General features: G+C 32.6%; 3 protein-coding genes across 4 annotated transcripts; 2 read left to right on the top strand and 1 right to left on the bottom strand.

Moving 5' to 3' along the window:
- Positions 1 to 1,665: 1,665 nt before the first annotated feature.
- On the bottom strand, positions 1,666 to 13,824 carry LOC134691221 (glutathione S-transferase A-like). 2 transcript variants are annotated; one of them, XM_063551580.1, is made up of 6 exons: positions 13,620 to 13,824; positions 11,935 to 12,000; positions 11,144 to 11,224; positions 9,460 to 9,540; positions 4,771 to 4,839; positions 1,666 to 2,347 (listed from the first exon to the last, which is right to left on the bottom strand). In XM_063551580.1, the coding sequence occupies exons 1-6, from the start codon at positions 13,779 to 13,781 to the stop codon at positions 2,120 to 2,122; spliced, it is 687 nt and encodes a 228-aa protein (XP_063407650.1). In that variant the 5' UTR covers positions 13,782 to 13,824; the 3' UTR covers positions 1,666 to 2,119. The 2 variants fall into 2 exon arrangements, with proteins under 2 accessions (XP_063407650.1, XP_063407651.1); XM_063551581.1 differs by lacking the exon at positions 11,935 to 12,000.
- Positions 13,825 to 15,417: 1,593 nt separating this feature from the next.
- On the top strand, positions 15,418 to 16,074 carry LOC134690102 (craniofacial development protein 2-like). The gene has a single exon (XM_063550075.1). The coding sequence runs from the start codon at positions 15,418 to 15,420 to the stop codon at positions 16,072 to 16,074; it is 657 nt and encodes a 218-aa protein (XP_063406145.1).
- A 715-nt stretch (positions 16,075 to 16,789) lies between these two features.
- LOC134690101 (uncharacterized) lies at positions 16,790 to 18,195 on the top strand. Its single transcript, XM_063550073.1, has 2 exons — positions 16,790 to 17,036; positions 17,396 to 18,195. The coding sequence occupies exons 1-2, from the start codon at positions 16,790 to 16,792 to the stop codon at positions 18,193 to 18,195; spliced, it is 1,047 nt and encodes a 348-aa protein (XP_063406143.1).
- The last annotated feature ends 836 nt before the right edge of the window (positions 18,196 to 19,031 follow it).

Genomic DNA, 19,031 nt, shown 5'->3' with positions numbered 1-19,031 from the left:
TAATTTGCAATCGGAAGCTACAATTTGTCAATGATCATAAAATATTCTAGAGATTGGAATACTTGTTCACGGTCTTGATATGTGACATGAAATTATTTATAATCTATTTAATTTCATTTGTGGACTACACATTTGGAGGTACTTTTTCAACAAAAATTGTCGGCATTCCTATTGGAACGTACTGTACACCACACCTTGCTGGCCTCCTCTTATTTGCATATGAGTATGGAGTTCCTTGAGACATTAATCAAAAACTAGAAGATCAAAGAAGCCAGATCATAGTCAAAGTTCACATTCAGATATATGGATGATGTTCTTTTCATTAACAATGCAAACCTTTCTGTTAGGTTCCATTAATTTTTCCTCCAGTACTAGAAATCAATAAAACAACAAATACGGCTCCGTCTCATTTTTATACCTCGAATTTGACATAAGCGGTAATCTCAGTTCCTGAATCTCTGACAAACAATATGATTTTAATTTTAAATTTATCAGTTTCCCAAACTGCAGTAGCAATTAACAAACTTCACCTACATATCATATAAACATACGCATTCGGTATTCAAGAGCTTGCAGCTGTTACTATGACCTTGTTAAACGTCACCAGTGTATGAGCAGAAAGTTGATGAACCAGGGGTATGTCAAAGAACGTCTTATGATATCCTTTTCTTAAAAAGTTCATCAGAAGGTACCAAGACCTTGTTGATAAATATTCCGTAATACTTCACAAACAAACGATTGTCTTAATGTATAGATTCTAGGTACTGACGTTGTTTATTATCTTAATAACATGCAATAGTATTCTTTTATTTGCGTTTGTAAATTACTACTTTTAATTTCAGGTCTATTTTTGGCTCTTAGATAACAGAAGATGTGGAATGAGCCTGAGACAGCTCTGTCATCCAAGTCACAATTTGTAAAAGTAAACCATTATAGGTTGAAGTACAGTTTTCAATAGGGAGTTCTTGCTCGCACCAAACAGCAATCTATTGAGGGCCCTCAAAAAATGACATTTGTAAAAACAATCAAACAGGAAAACAACAGTCTAATCTATATAAAAAGTGAGAAACACTTATTAACCACATCAACAAACGACAACTACTGACATCAGATTCCGGAATTAGGACAGATTTTATTAACAGGTACAAACCTTCACGCTTATCTGAAACAATAGTGTATATGCATTGGACGTGGCTAGGGTCTTACTATGCTTTGGTAAATGTATGTTTTCTTGTCTTTCGTTTTTACTAATGTGCTTTGTCAATATGCCTTTTTTTCTTTGTTGACATATTTGTTTGTTTTTATAGTGATTACCATTATAACACAATGTTGACTGCTGTTTTTCTATTTCTGTCATTTCTATGAAGATTATATATGGCCCCAGCCCTGAGTCATAGTCTTTTGACTTTAAATTTAAATTTTTACCTTGTTTTTTAAATTTGAAAATGCCTGTACCAAGTCAGGAATATGACAGTTGTTGTCCATTCATTTGATGTGTCTTATCATTTGATTTTGCCATTTGATTTAGGGACTATCTATTTTGAGATTCCCTCCGAGTTCAGTATTTTTGTGATTTTACTTTTTATATAAATTAGCATTTCCACAGAGAATGTTTTGCCCTGAAGCTTCAGTCATGGTTCATTGACTTTGAATATATTGCATATCTAACATGTAAGGGTATTGTTATTTTAATTTCAACATTTGCATTCTTCTACTAGTATCAAAACCCAATGTGTCTTCTGAGGACACGGACAACACCATCATAGCATTATACAATCTCAATTCTTTTGGGGTCTTATAAAAAATCTACACAATCAAAGTATATTTTAAGAATATGAAGTATGATTACAATCTATCTAACATAGACAAGGATAAACACTGTTTTTATGAATAAGGTGCATTTTTTCAAGATGTTATAAATGAGTTTGATGTAGCAAAATCATTTTATAATTATCATACAAAAAATATAATTATAAATATACCAACACTTAAATACATTGTTTCTATTTTACTATATATATATATCTTTTATATCAATTTATTATGAACTTTTGATTGTCATCTTATATTTATTATGCACCATAACTTTGATAGTTCCAGGCTACTGTAAATCCAATGTCTATAAAGTCTTCAGGTATGCCATTTTCTCTGGTTGTGCCTCTCCTTCATTCCAATGAGGTGGCCATGTAGCCTTTACACTTGGTCTCTCCCTCACACTTTCAAAATATTTCTTTAAGTTTGGAAATTTGTTGAAATCCAGCGACATTCTCCAAGCCCAAGCCAAGAAAGGAAAGAAGAAGACATCAGCTAAGGTGAATTGTTTACCAGCAACAAAGTCATGTCCACACTGAAAATAAAACCAAATATATTGTATTATTGCTAATGAAAGCTTTTCAAACTATAAAGAAACCTTTATCAGTTAGTTAACTAAACTTTTTTTTATACATTTGAACACTTTAATAGCTGTATGGTATGGGCTTTGCTCATTGTTGAAGGCTGTACGGTGACCTATAGTTGTTAATTTTTGTGTCATTTTTGGAGTTTTGTGGATAGTTGTCTCATTGGCAATCATACCACATATTCTTTTTTATACATTCATAAGCAGACAGACAAAAAGTGGAAAGACTTGATTTCAATGTGATTATTGAACTCAAAAATATAAAATTTCAAAAACTATAAAATCAATTTTCATCATCATGATACAAATAACCAAATTATATAAATAAAGGAGTAAGGACCAATTTTGGCCTCATATTTTAGGTTCATCTGACAAAGATGTTGACCACTTTTTAAACACTTAAGTGTCTATTTTATTTGATTCAATTACATAATGTAATTTATGTGAAAGATTTTAACTAATTTCGTCATTAAAAATGGTCCTATTCAAGCTCAAATTTATATGAAAAATCTACCAAATATGCTGAAAAATGTCACTTTTAAGATGGTTTTTGTCAAAAATGAAAGTGGCCTCAACCTTTATATATGTTATGTATTATTATCAAATACAACTTACATTTAAATATTTTGGATGAACACAAATGCAGCCACTTTCGTTTTACAAGGAAACCATCGAAAATTTAACCAAAATGCTAGAATTGTGAAGATTTCAGTAATTAAGCATGACTTAATGATGCTAGTGCTCAATAAATGTACAGCGTATTGTCAAAAACAGCCCATATTTATGTATCAGAACCATTCTACTATCCAATAAATAACTAAAAGTATACATTTTAACAATTTGTAAAACTGCTATATTTTGGGACCAAAAAGGGGTCTTACTGAACCTAATCATTTAGGAAAATAACAGTGGAAACCAGTGACCTTGCATAGGTTCATGTAATAAGATGTAGTAGCGGTAAGAGAAATGCTTGTATAAGGTAATGTTTGTTGTTAAACTTTCATAAACCTTGACCTATAGAGGTCTTGGCTTTTGATAGTAAAATGCAAATGATAAATTAACCAGTTGCTTCGCAGGGCGCAGCATTATATGACTGCAGATATGGAAACCCTGAACAGATGGGACAAGTATGGACACAACTTTTAAGTTTGATACAGCTTAAAATGTGGATTGTGATTAAATAGTTGACACAACATAGGTTTATGTCACATTATGATTTGGACCCTTTGGACCTTAATGTAGACCAATTTGAAAACTGGACCAAAAATTAAGAATCTACATACACAGTTAGATTTGGAATATCAAAGAACCCCATTTATTCAATTTTTGATGAAATCAAAAAAAGTTTAGTTTTGACCCCGATTTGGACCAACTTGAAAACTGGGCCAATAATTAAAAATCTAAGTACATTTTTAGATTCAGCATATCAAAGAACCCCAAGGATTCAATTTTTGTCAAAATCAAACAAAGTTTAAGTTTGGACCCTTTGGACCTTAATGTAAACCAATTTGAAAAGGGGACCAAAAATTAAGAATCTACATTCGTTAGATTTGGCATATCAAAGAACCCCAATTATTCAATTTTTGATGAAATCAAACAAAGTTTAATTTTGGACCCTTTGGGCCCCAAATTCCTCACCTGTTGGGACCAAAACTCCCAAAATCAATACCAACCTTCCTATTATGGTCATAAACCTTGTGTTTAAATTTCATAGATGTCTATTTACTTAAACTAAAGTTATTGTACAAAACCAAGAATAATGCTTATTTTGGCCCTTTTTTTACCCTAATTCCTAAACTGTTAGAACCAAAACTCCCAAAACCAATCCCAACCTTCCTTTTGTGGTCATAAACCTTGTGTCAAAATTTCATAGATTTCTATTTACTTAAACTAAAGTTACTGTGCGAAAACCAAGAAAATGCTTATTTGGGCCCTTTTGGCCCCTAATTCCTAAAATATTGGAATAAAAACTCCCAAAATCAATCTCAACCTTCCTTTTGTGGTCATAAACCTTGTGTTAAAATTTCATAGATTTCTATTCACTTTTACTAAAGTTAGAGTGCGAAAACTAAAAGTATTCAGACGACGACGACGACGACGCAGAAGACGACGCCAACGTGATAGCAATATACGACGGAATTTTTTTCAAATTTTGCGGTCGTATAAAAATGACAAATCTTTAATATGTTAACTATGCAAACGTTTAAAGTCAACGACTCATGACTGAAGGAGAACAAAACTTTTAAAGGCAATGAAGGGAATGGGCCAATTTATCTCATTGGAACATTTGGAGCTGGAAACACTGAAATTTCCATCATATGACGACCAGCTTGGAATGAAAACAATACACTTTAATCTAGCTATGAACTTACCTCTCCTAGATATTTGTCCCAAACTGTTAGTTCATTTCTACAATTGTCTAAATTCTCTTTAATGGTTTCCTAGAAGAGAACAAGATGTTCAATTACTATTCATTTCTAACAGAATTTTATATTATAATAATTTGCAGTTACATTTCCTGAATAATTTTTTGCATATTAAAAATAAACAGCTGCGCCATGAGTGCATGATACGTCCGACATCTTGTGTGGAAGTTTTATGCAATAATCATAAATAGTTTCTGAGAAATTTTTAAGCAATAACCATATTGTTTTTGAGATACGGTAGGACATGTGAACCCCCTTCCTGGTTATTTTTTTTTACAAAAAACCTAAATATCACTACAATAAAATTTTGAATCAAAACCAAAAAGTATACAGATCTTTAAATTAATACAATTAAGACGTGTGTAAAGTTTTAAGCAATACTCACAAATTGTTTGCGAGATACAGTGCGACATATAAAAAAAGAAATCCCCCTTTTTACAAAATACTCAATAACTCAAAAATAAAATTTTGAATCATCACCTCAAAGTATACAGATCTTTAAATTAATATAAAAAAGAAGTGTGTAAAGTTTAAAGCAATAATCATAAATCGTTTTTGAGATACAGTGTAACATGTAAAAAAAAACTCCCCTTTTTTTACAAAATACTCAATAACTCTAAAATGAAATTTTGAATCATCACCAAAAAGTATACAGATATCGTGATTAATATAACTAAGAAGTGTGTAAAGTTTTAAGCAATAATCAAGAATCGTTTTTGAGATACAGTGCGACATGTGAAAAAAACCACCCTCCTGCTTTAGTTACAAAGTGCTGTAACTCAAAAAGTTTTAATCTTATTTTCACCAAAAAGTATACTGATCATTTGACCATCATAAGGCCATAGTTATTATATTTTTAGTTTTACGAAATTTTTTGACAAAACCAATGGGTAGGAGGACGAAAAAAAAACCAAAAAATATAAAAAACTGCTGCTGCTGATTCTTTTTTTTAATACCAACCGTCAATATCAAAAAAAAATTTTTATTTCACCAGGAGATTTTCTACTAGTGTAACAACTATTTGTTTTTCTTGACAAGGTTTGATTTGAAAATCAATGTGCAACAACTTACTAAATCACCAAGAGCATAAATTTAGATTCTGTCATGCAGTTGTGAACTAAAATTTTTTTTTTTTTTGCATGAAAAACACTGGGTCGGAGGAGAAAAAAAAAATAAAAATCAACATTTTTAATTTTATTTTTTTTCCTATTTGGCAAAAATTAGGGTAGGAGGGTTCGTAAAACTAAAAATAAAAAAACTACGGCCTAAGAAACAACTATATTAAGTTTCATGGAATTTAGATGAGTCGTTCTCAAGTTACCACCATGCAACATGTTTACACTGGACAGACGGACAGACAGATGGACACTGGAAATTTGTTTACCATAATTCGTCCCGTCAATATTTTGACTGGCATATAATCTGGACAGGGGTATAAAAAAAGACTTTTAATTTCATTATGACTGATTAACCTCTGGTTTTTTTTACAGAAGGTCGGTGATAGGAACTTTGATTTCTTTTACCTGAGGTACTTGGTCTTTTAAAAGGTAGTGAAAATATTTGAAATTATAGTTGCTTTTTATTGCACTAACTTCAAGTAAAAATACCTAGAAACCATATATTTTTGGAATCAGTAAATATTTACCTATCATTTTAAACCAGATGCTCCGCAGGGCGTAGCTTTATACGACCGCAGAGGTTGAACCCTGAACGTTTGGGGCAAGTATGGACACAACACTCAAGCTGGATTCAGCTCTAAATTTGGATTGTGATTAAATAGTTGACACAGCATAGGTTTCTGACACAGAATGAATGTGTTCTTATGAACTTAAAATTTTGTTTTCTCTTAGAGCAATTCACTATGCTGTTGAATATTAATCCTCTCAAAAAAATGTTTGAAGAAATTTTCTTTTAATTTATGAAATTTCAAATGAGAAAAATTAAACCCAATTTTTTAATCACATCCCCCTTTCCCTTATTCCAAAACTAATCTCAATTAAAATATTCTAATGGAGTTGCAACAATAACTACTCATTTAAATACATCATAAAATATTAAGGTGTAAAAAAACTGCTTGTTATCACTGAATGGTAAAGATTATATAAATTTATCAGTTGGTAGTAAAAAGTGAATATACATTGTATATTGTATATAACAAAGATTTAAGTTGATTATGGACAAAGAAAGATAACTCCAATTAAAAAAAAATCTTGCAATAAGATATTTCTTGCTTACTATTCTGGACAAAGAAAGATAACTCTAATTAAAAAAAAAATTGCCAATTTACAATATTGTGAAATTAGATATTTCTTGCCATTGCACAATACTGTGCAATTGAAAAGACTTGCTATTGCACAATACTTAATATAATAATTTTAGATCCTGATTTGGACCAACTTGAAAACTGGGCCCATAATTAAAAATCTAAGTACATGTTTAGATTCAGCATTGCAAAGAGGCCTAAGAATTTAATTTTTGTTAAAATCAAAATTAGTTTCATTTTGGACCCTTTGGACCTTAATGTAGGCCAATTTGAAAACGGGACCAAAAATGAAGAATCTACATACACAGTTAGATTTGGCATATCAAAGAACCCCATTTATTCAATTTTTGATGAAATCAAATAAAGATAATTTTAAATTTAAAGTTTAATTTTGGACCCAGATTTGGACCAACTTGAAAACTGGGCCAATAATCAAGAATCTAAGTACATTTTTAGATTCAACATATCAAAGAACCCAACCGATTCATTTTTTGTCAAAATCAAACTAAGTTTAATTTTGGACCTTTGGACCTTAATGTAGACCAATTTGAAAACGGGACCAAAAGTTAAGAATCTACATACACAGTTAGATTCGGCATATCAAAGAACCCCAATTATTCAATTTTGATGAAATCAAACAAAGTTTAATTTTGGACCCTTTGGGCCCCTTTTTCCTAAACTGTTGGGACCAAAACTCCCAAAATCAATACCAACCTTCCTTTTATGGTCTTTTTTTATTGTGTTTAAATTTCATAGATTTCTATTTACTTATACTAACGTTATGGTGCGAAAACCAAGAAAAATGCTTATTTGGGTCCCTTTTTGGCCCCTAATTCCTAAACTGTTGGGACCTAAACTACCAAAATCAATACCAATCTTCCTTTTGTGGTCATAAACATTGTGTTTAAATTTCATTGATTTCTATTTACTTATACTAAAGTTATTGTGCGAAAACCAAGAATAATGCTTATTTGGGCCCTTTTTTGGCCCCTAATTCCTAAACTGTTGAAACCAAAACTCCCAAGCTTTCTTTTGTGGTCATAAACCTTGTGTCAAAATTTCATAGATTTCTATGAACTTAAACTAAAGTTATAGTGCGAAAACCAAGAAAATGCTTATTTGGGCCCTTTTTGGCCCCTAATTCCTAAAATGTTGGGACCAAAACTCCCAAAATCAATACCAACCTTCCTTTTATGGTCATAAACCTTGTGTTAAAATTTCATAGATTTCTATTCACTTTTACTAAAGTTAGAGTGCGAAAACTAAAAGTATTCGGACGACAACGACGACAACGACTACGACGACGACGACGCCAACGTGATAGCAATATACGACGAAAATTTTTTTCAAAATTTGCGGTCGTATAAAAATTAAATGATTAAATACCCAATAAGGCCCAAGCAAGGGTTGGCCGTGCCAGGACTGTATAGCCAGGCAAGGTCGTTAATAACTTTCATTTGTCTGTTGTAACCCAGAATTAGCAAATTATCTCCCTTATTTAAAGAACAAGAGGCTGTCACAACGACAGCAAATCGTATTTATTAACATAATCATTTATTTCTGTCCTGGCAATATCACTAGAACCATAACTGATGAACGGTGAAAATGAAAATCGTCAATATCAAATTTGACCTCCATTTTTTCATCAGTATCAACATATTAAAATTTGAAAAGCTTAGGCTGAATGGTTCATGAGTAAATGCAACAAAATGAATGGAAATGCCATTTTTCGATCATTCAAGAACCATAACTACTGAATGGTAAAAGTCAAAATCAACATTATTATTCTTGACCTCCATTTTGTCATCAATAACAACATATTAAAATTTGAAAAGCTTAGGCTGAATGGTTCATGTGTAAATGCAACAAAATGAATGGAAATGCCATTTTTCGATCATTCAAGAACCATAACTACTGAACGGTAAAAGTCAAAATCAACATTATTGAACTTGACCTCCATTTTGACATCAGTAACAATATAATATTAAATTTGGGAAGCTTTGGTTGAACAGTTCATGCGTAAATGCACGGACACGACTGGAAACACCATTTTTCAATCTTTGAAGAACCATAACTCCTGAACGGTAAAAGTCAAAATCGTCATTATTTAACTTGACCTTCATTTTGTTGTCAGTAACACTTTATTAAAATTTTAAAAGCTTTGGTTGAATGTTTCATGAGTAAATACTTGGACAACAAATTTTGTAAGAACTGAAGGACAGATAATTTCCAGTGTTAAGTTTTGCTCCCTAGTGTAACAAAACTGCCTCAAATAAAGATAAACATAATTACAATATCATTCTGTGATTTTTCACAGACAATTTACATCAATCAATACAAGTTATTGGTTTATTAAAAAAAGTTAGTCTCACCTCTTTCCTGTCTTCTTCTTTTGTTCTCCAATAGTAATACAAAACTCCTTGCATTGCTTTTGTTTGCATATTCTCTGCCGACTAAAATAGCAATATTTTTTTTAAGTTATGTAAAACATGTGTACCATATAGACTAATCTAAATGTGATATATATATTATATATACATGTAACCTCAACATATGTTATTATAGGAATATTTTCCCCTTATTAATAACGCATGGTATTTATCTATTTTAAAGTTATGGTAAACCTACTTCAAATTACCAACATAAACCTACTTCAAGTTAACAACATTAACCTACTTCAAGTAACCAACATAAACCTACTTCAAGTTAACAACATAAACCTACTTCAGGTAACAACATAAACCTACTTCAAGTTAACAACATAAACCTACTTCAAGTTAACAACATAAACCTACTTCAAGTTAACAACATAAACCTACTTCAAGTTAACAACGTAAACCTACTTCAAGTTAACAACATAAACCTACTTCAAGTTAACAACATAAACCTACTTCAAGTTACAAAAATAAACCTACTTCAAGTTAACAACATAAACCTACTTCAAGTTACAAACGTAAACCTACTTCAAGTTAACAGCATAAACCTACTTCAGGTAACAACATAAACCTACTTCAAGTTAACAACATTAACCTACTTCAAGTTAACAACATAAACCTACTTCAAGTTAACAACATAAACCTACTTCAAGTTACCAAAATACACCTACATCAAGTTAACAACATAAACCTACATCAAGTTAACAACATAAACCTACATCAAGTTAACAACATAAACCTACATCAAGTTAACAACATAAACCTACATCAAGTTAACAACATAAACCTACTTCAAGTTACCAACATAAACCTACTTCAAGTTAACAACATAAACCTACTTTAAGTTAACAACATAAACCTACTTCAAGTTACCAACATAAACCTACATCAAGTTAACAACATAAACCTACATCAAGTTAACAACATTAACCTACTTTAAGTTAACAACATAAACCTACTTCAAGTTACCAACATAAACCTACTTCAAGCTAACAACATAAACCTACTCTAAGTTAACAACATAAACCTACTTCCAGTTAACAACATAAACCTACTTCAAGTTACCAAAATAAACCTACCTCAAGTTAACAACATAAACCTACATCAAGTTAATAACATAAACCTACTTCAAGTTAACAAAATCAACCTACTTCAAGTTAATAACATAAACCTTCTTCCAGTTAACAACATAAACCTACTTCAAGTTACCAACATAAACCTACTTCAAGTTACCAACATAAACCTACTTCAAGTTAACAACATAAACCTACTTCAAGTTACCAACATAAACCTACTTCAAGTTAACAACATAAACCTACTTCATCAACATAAACCTACTTCAAGTTAACAACATAAACCTACTTCAAGTTAACAACATAAACCTACTTTAAGTTAACAACATAAACCTACTTCAAAGTAACAACATAAACCTACTTCAAGTTACCAACATAAACCTACTTCAACAACATAAATCTACTTCAAGTTAACAACATAAACCTACTTCAAGTTTACAACATAAACCTACTTCAAGTTACCAACATTAACCTACATTAAGTTACCAACATAAACCTACTTCAAGTTAACAACATAAACCTACTTCAAGTTAACAACATAAACCTACTTCAAAAGCCTTTTGCAGAACTTTAGCTTTCTCTTTTGGATCAGATGGTATCAGTTCTGTTCCCTGCTTTGAATACATAGACTGCAAATAAAAACACATACCGGTATTTCAATTCATTTCTGGTAACATAAGAAGGGATTTCATCATTTCTTACATGTCATTTTTTCACATTATGTTATTTATAATTTTTGTCATACAATGTAGTATTCCCATTCCAATATATATTTACATTTTTATTTTTTATACAACATACAAATTAGATGAGACATCAGAATGCCATAACAAATTTCATGCATATACCCTTTTCCATATAGAAATAGTTGGAAGAACAAAATTGGTTGTTAATGTTTATTTAGGCAAAATTAAGTAAAATGAAAATTTAGAAAAAGATGCATGTGGATATCTTAGGCCTTTAAATAATGTGTAAAATATGACTGTTAAAACGGTTTACCGACCGTGCAAGGGCTGTATAGCCAGTCAAGGTCGTTAAAAACTTCCATTTGTTGTTGTTAAAAGTTGTATTACTCAGGAACATCTGACTAGAAATATTTTCCCAAACTCCAAAAGGAGTCTATATTCTTCAGTCCAAATATTTACATTCAGCATGTTCAGTGTTACACAGTGTAAACTTTGCATCAAAGATAAAGTCAAAAATAATGAAAACACATTAGAATGTTATTCTCCAAAGGAACAATGTGCTGCAATGAATAGAGCAGCTGTAAGGTCTTTCACATAAAGAATAGGTATGAACAATTAGCACATGACTTTAAACATTTACAATTTATAATTACCTCAAGCCAAAAGCAGATAGCATTTGATTCACAGATTACTGTTTCTCCATCCTTAAATGTTGGCACCTAGAAAAAAATACATTATTTATTATTGGCTGGTATGCCACTTCAGCTCATTATGGCTGTTATCATAAAAAACATTTCCATTTTGTACACTTTTGGCTACTATATACTTTATTTTATTTATAAAAAGTGCACTGTATGTGCATGTAAAGTCAGTGTGTATACACATATTTGGTCACTTGTTTTTAGATGATGCATGTACCATTTAAACTAGGACTTTTGCTCTGATGTCGAAAGGCTGTTCACACTTGGGCCCCACCTTGTCTGGCAATATGTGCACAGCAATTGGACATCAAAGCAGTCTCTAAGACTAATATTCTAGTTAGTATAATTGTCACAGTATCAAAGTTATAACACTTTATACAAAATAGTATGCCTACTGTAGGAAAGCATGAAACAAGGAAGTTTAAGGTTCATGTGGACCCTATGGCTAAAATGACTGTATTTTCACCTCAAAATTTACTCCGAGTACAGACAAACCTGCGCATCAGTAAAAAAAACCAGGCATAGCATGCCCTAGATAAATGAATTTTAAGTATGTTTTATGTTTTAGAAAAATAAAAACTTACCAGGATTTTGCCGTGCACTTTTTTTCATTCTTCCAGAAGGTGCCAAAATAAACTAAGTTGGGAAACAGGTTTGAGAACTTCCCCACAGGTAAAAATTAAAGTGAGCATTTTTAATTGACATGGACATTAGATGGACAATAGATACCTGACAATAATTGGTTATTTAAACTGTGTACCTTAGTGGACCATATCAAGGTAAACTCAACTGTTTGTTAATTTTATCATCTTCTGCAGAGCCGAAAAAAAGTGTACGGCAAAATCCAATTAAGTTATGAATTTTCTAAATCATACAATGCATTTGAATTTTATTTATCTAGGGCATGCTATGCCTTAAACAGGTGTGGCACAACCCACCAAATGGGGAATTATTCCCCAAATGAGTAACAACCCCTCATTTGAGTAATCATTTCTTAGTGCTAAAACCAATATTTTCTAAAAATGGGTCTTTTTAGTTAAAATGGCACCACCTTATAGAAAATGGAACAACTTCTTCCAAAGAACTATATTTTTATTATGGATTTTGAAAAAGTTAAAAGCCTTGAAAATAGTCAAATTTTCTGATTTTTCATAGGCTTGTATCTTCTCAGTAAATCAAGATAGGGATAATCATCTTTCAGAAAATATGCTGCATTTTTCATGAATATGTGCCATTTTACGAAAAAAAGACTCAGTTTAGAAAAAAATGTTTTTTAGCACTACCAATTGATTACTCAAATGAGGGATTGTTACTCATTTGAGTAACAGTTCCCCATTTGGTGGGTTGTGCCCAACCTGTTAAAACATTTCCAGATGTACAGGTTTGCCTGTACTCAGAGAAAATTTTGAGGTGAAACTACGGCCATTTTAGCCATAGGGTCCACATGAACCTTAATGCGTGTTTGAAAATAAGAATACTCCTCTTTTCGAAAAGTTATTCCCAATATATTGAATGTGTAAATAAAAATTTTGTTTTTCTTTTCTACAACAGGAAAATAACCCCTCGATTAAGGGATATCCTTCATTTAGAGGGTTGTTCCCTGCCTTACAAATTTCTATATATACAACAGTGTATACCTGTCCACGGGGGTTGAGGGCCATTACTTCTGGTCCTTTGTGTCCTTTCTCACTGAAACTGATTTGTTTTGATTCATAGTCAATGCCTTTTTCTGCCAGTACAAGCATTGGCTTCCAACAAGGAATACTACCAGAGCCCCAGAATAACAACTTTCCAGACATTGTATAGTGTAGGCTACAGGTTTAACAGGTGCCGGCTCAGGTGTGACTATGTCCTGAAAAATGCCTCTTGCGAGTAGTACTACTTAGTTTCGACCCGCAATAAATACTCGTCCCTTTTTCTTCGCCGTGACTCGATTTATTTTGAAAGGTTCTGACTGGATATTCAAAAGGTACAGTAAATGTGAAATATTGCAGTAAACACATTATGTTTTAACTTTAATTGGTATCATGTTTCCGATCCTGCAGAATCTTCTGGACACAGGTACCTGGTTGAAAACACTTTAGTTTACCGAACTTACTCACAGATACCAGGAACATATATATTAACGTTAGATATACTGTTCCCAGCAGATACTAACTGTTTCCCCAAAAAAATCCTATAAACCTTTATATAGAATAGAATAGAATATTTTTATTTACCAAATTAGGGCCCCAGGAGGGCATATAGCATACAAACAATATTATTATAAACAATAACATATGCAATACACAGACAATAAAAGATGTTTAACAAGTGTTATAAAAATATATATACATCATCATGTATATAATCCCTTCGAGAAATTCCTTTTTATTTTGATTTCTTAGTTGTCAACCCCATTAAATTTAATTTTAGACATTGCTATTTTATCGGCACCAGCCAGCTATCTTGCCGAATTTGCTATGTTACCGGATCTGATTAAAATATCTAAATTTAAGCTGGAAAATATTCTATTTCCATAGAAATGGACAATCTTTACCGGCACTATAGCAATAAAGTGAAATTGTTGCCGGCGTTGGAAAAATAGAAAATATGTTATTTTTCTGGCATTAGGTAGGAAGGCAATTATAAGTTAAAACAGGAACATATATATATTGACGTTCCCAGGTTAAAACAAACTATTTTATTTACAAATATGCAATAAGAATAACTGACTTATTTCAAAAGAAAGATTAATTTATTAAAACATTTTTGATTTTTAAAAAGCTATGTGATTGACTTTGTTATATCGTAATATGTTTTATCAAGTTTATGATGCAAGGAATTTTCAACTTTTGTCCCTTACATCTGGAATTATAAATAGTCCCAAATAACATACAATTAAAAAATCTGAGATTTTATTTTTATGCAATAAAGAAATAATTAGTGTGCTGGTGGTTTGTACCACAGGATTGTGTATGCGTCTATTGTGATTAGTGCCGTAGGCTCTCTATCACCTCTGGCTAGCCTGCATTGCAGGTGAAAAGAAAGCCGAGTGTGTAAGTCTTTCTGCCAGTACATAGCCTCTACACTATTCAAGACTTCTAGACTACAATGCCTCCTCGAGACAACACACAGTAACTAGGATCTAGCATCCTAGGCATTATTGTAGAGGATCTCGGAGCAGCAAGGGCCCTAGAGATGCAGTGTGTAGGCCCATTGGCGCGTGGACACGCCCTTGCACTCATCAACCTTGTCCCAACTATGGGTACCACTGCCTTGTGGTAAGTTTTGGGTAAATCAAAGGCTATGGGAGCAGACCCAGAAAGAAAAGCCGGGAAGATTGAACTCGTCAGCTATCAATCGTCTATGGAAAGGAAAACATAGACAACAAAACTCCATCCCACAGGTAGTAGGTTTCTCGTATGGCGGATCACCAGACAGAGTAAAAAATTGATGATTACGGAAACCCAAGATACATTAAGAAATCAGCACGATGATAACACCTCTGCTGCACAACATGGTTTATGGAACATGAAGCTGGTGGATGAAAGCCCACGAGAAATCCACAAACTGACACCCTTGTGTACACCAAAAGAAAATATACTTATAGGCAGTTGGAATGTAAGAACTATGTATGCCACAGGTAAAACTGCAGAAGTGGAGAGGGAAATGGACAGATCCAAAATAGAAATATTAGCCTTAAATGAAGTCAGATGGCTAGACAATGGAAAGCTAACACTTCAAAATGGTAAAGTCTTATTATACTCAGACAGAAATGATGGATTACACCAAGCAGGAGTTGGAATGATGCTGTCAAACCAAGCAAAAAAGGCACTGATTAATCAATGGAAACCAGTCACTGAGAGAGTAATGTATGCCAGATTTCATACAACAAGCATCAAAATGAGTATCATCACTGTATATGCACCGACCAATGATGCTACAGATGAAACAAAAGAAATATTCATAGAACAGCTAGATAGAGTCATAACAGGAACACCTAAATATGACATCATCTTAGTAATGGGAGACTTTAATGCAAAAGTTGGGATGAACAATGAAGGTCATGAGAACAATCCTGGGAAGACATGGAACAGGAATAAGGATTGAAAATGGAGAAAACCTCATTGCTATTTGTCAAAGGAACAACCTAGTTATTACTGACACAATCTTTCTACATGTATAAAGACAAACACAAAGTAACATGGATATCACCAAACAAGAAAACAGAAATTCAAATAGATCATATCCTGGTTACTAGACAACACAGAACATCAATACTGGACACAAGGGCACTGAGAGGAGCAGACATTGGCAGCGATCACGAACTCCTCAAATGCAAATTAAGAATCAAACTTAAAAAAACATAAAATAGTAACGGATACTACAAGGAAGAGATTTGATACAACCAAACTGCAACGGCCGGAAGTAAGAAAAGCATTTCCAATCGAGCTTAAGAACAGGTTCCAACTCTTAGATGAACTAGAGGACATATACACATTCTTGGAAGGAGTAACAAAATGCTATAAAGAAACAGTAACTAAAATTTAAGGTTTTAAAGAGCGTGGGCATAAGCCCAGGATCTCCTATGAGTCATGGAAACTTGTAGATGAGAGAAGACAACTAAAGGAAAAAACTAACAACAGTAGACCAGAACGAGTTAATAACAGTTTAAATGCCAAGTATAGTGACAAAGACAAGGAGGTAAAGAAAAGTATGAGAAATGTCAAAAGGCAATAGACAGACAACTTAATTGAAGAAGCAGAAAAAACAGCAAGCAATGGTATGATGAAAACAGTATATGAGGTTACTAGAACAATTTGCAATGAAAAACAGAAACCTCCTCAAGTCATCAAATGTATTATCAAACCATGAGGAAAAACTTAAAAGATGGAAAGAACACTTTCAAGAAGTCTTGAATAGACCTGAACCAGAAATAGCACTTAACATCAATTTAAACTATGGAATTGAGGAAAAAGAGATAGATTCTGGTCCAATCAGAAAAGAGCAAATTACAAAAGCTTTGAAAAGATTAAAAAATGGGAAGTCAGGAGGCATAGATGGCATAACAGGTGAGATTCTAAAGTCAGATACAATAACAACCACTAAGTATTTGCTAAAGCTCTACAATATGATATGGGTTGGAAACGGAATACCAAAGGAGTGGAGTAAAGGCCTTATTGTTAAAATTGTAAAAAAAGGAGACCGGACATGTTGTGACAACTACAGAGGCTTAACACTACTTTATGTGCCAAGTAAGGTATTCACTAAGATCATCATCCAAAATTACAAGAAGGAATAGATGAAGAGCTAAGACAAGAGCAAGTTGGCTTCAGAAGGGAGAAAATCACTACTGAACAACTATTTGCTTTAAGAAACATCATAGAACAATGTTCTAAATGTAATGCTCCCTTATACATCAATTTTGTAGATTTTGAAAAAGCGTTTGATTCCATACACAGGGAAAGCTTATGGTCCAGATTAAAAGCTTACCACATCCCAGACAAACTCATCACAGTAATAAAACTCTTTTACGATTCATTTGAGTGTGAAGTCATAGATGAAGGAATACAATCAGAATGGTTCAAAGCAAAAACAGGAGTAAAACAAGGATGCATGATGTCTGGCTTCTTATTTCTGTTAGCCATTGACTATGTCATGAAGAAAACAATAAAAGATCAAGAAACAGGAATTAGATGGAAATTTACCACCAAACTAGAAGACCTTGATTTTGCGGATGACCTAGCATTACTATCTTCCAAATTTCAACATACATGTATACAGTTAAAAACAAGTAAACTTCAAGAAAATGCCAGCAAAATAGGACTAAAGATAAACGCATCCAAAACAAACGTAATGCGGATGAACACCACAAATAACAACCCAGTGAAGTTAAATGAGAAAGACCTAGAGGATGTCGATACTTTCACTTACATAGGAGGAATAGTTACAACAAAAGGTGGCTGTGACAATGATATGGACAACAGGTTCAAGAAAGCTAATGGCCATTTCAGCAGGTTAAGGAAAATATGGAGATCATCGGTACTGTCTTTTAAAACAAAGGTCAGATTATTTAACAGCTTAGTCATATCAGTCCTACTGTATGGATGTGAAACCTGGGAAATAACTGAACAAGACAAAAAGAAATTAAACACCTTTCAAAATAGATGTCTGAGAGAGATATTGAAAATAAGATGGCAAATACAATTTCAAATGAAAACCTCCACATAAGAGCTGGAACAAAGAAACTAAGTGATGATGTTATAGAACGGCGTTGGAGATGGATTGGACATGTACTTAGGATGGAAACCAACAGTATGTGTCAGTTGCACTAACATGGAAACCAGAGGGAAAAAGAAAAGTTGGACGTCCCAAAACCACCTAATTACGGATTGTAGAGACAAAACGAACATCACTTGGATGGAACAGCTGGGCTTCAGCAAGAACAGTAGCGAAAGACCATGTGAGATGGAAACAATGTATCAGGGCCTTAAATGCCGACCGGCATGAAGAGGATAGGTGAGGTGAGGTGAAAGAAATAATTTCAACTATATATGTTTAGATATGATTTCATTCGAACAAATGGATGCTCAATAATTTTAAATGTATATATAAATAACAGTTGTCTTAAAACATGTGTTAAGAACTATTAAAAGTTTTTAAAGCTGCTTTAAATATTATTGTTGTTGCTCAACAGTGGGCTAAAATTCACATTTAAAATTAAATGTTTAGTGATCATATAAAGATACTCATTCATTCATTCATGTCTTTATTTCCTTATATTTGAGATACAATGAATACATACAATTAACTAAATATCAGAAAACAGAAAAATAAACGAAATAGGTACAGAACAGTTTTTCACATATACAAACAAATATATACACTTTAGTCTCTCAGCATTAAGGCCTTATATAATCTCGATTGATGACATATCATGTATTGCCTAACCTGACACAACGTCCATATAATGCTAAGCATTGAACCACATTGGCGTGACATATTCTCCCAAACTCAGAATGTTCAACACTTAAATTTAATGGAATTCTTCCAAGCAAAATTTGATA

This window comes from Mytilus trossulus, chromosome 11 (genome assembly GCF_036588685.1).
Source record: "Mytilus trossulus isolate FHL-02 chromosome 11, PNRI_Mtr1.1.1.hap1, whole genome shotgun sequence".
NCBI classification, from domain to species: Eukaryota; Metazoa; Mollusca; class Bivalvia; order Mytilida; family Mytilidae; genus Mytilus; species Mytilus trossulus.
Note: the sequence above shows the minus strand (reverse complement) of the source record. Positions and strands in the feature narration are given on the sequence as shown.

Excerpts from the sequence above, each read along its gene's own strand:
- LOC134691221 (XM_063551580.1), bottom strand. The coding sequence starts at position 13,781 with ATGTCTGGAAAGTTGTTATTCTGGGGCTCTGGTAGTATTCCTTGTTGG. Across the intron at positions 9,541-11,143 it reads TTCTGCAAAAGGCTTTTGAA|TCGGCAGAGAATATGCAAAC; the intron begins GTAGGTTTATGT and ends TTGCTATTTTAG. Across the intron at positions 4,840-9,459 it reads AAGAAGAAGACAGGAAAGAG|GAAACCATTAAAGAGAATTT; the intron begins GTGAGACTAACT and ends GTTCTCTTCTAG.
- LOC134690102 (XM_063550075.1), top strand. The coding sequence starts at position 15,418 with ATGATTACGGAAACCCAAGATACATTAAGAAATCAGCACGATGATAAC.
- LOC134690101 (XM_063550073.1), top strand. The coding sequence starts at position 16,790 with ATGAAAAACAGAAACCTCCTCAAGTCATCAAATGTATTATCAAACCAT. Across the intron at positions 17,037-17,395 it reads AGGCATAGATGGCATAACAG|ATTTTGAAAAAGCGTTTGAT; the intron begins GTGAGATTCTAA and ends TCAATTTTGTAG.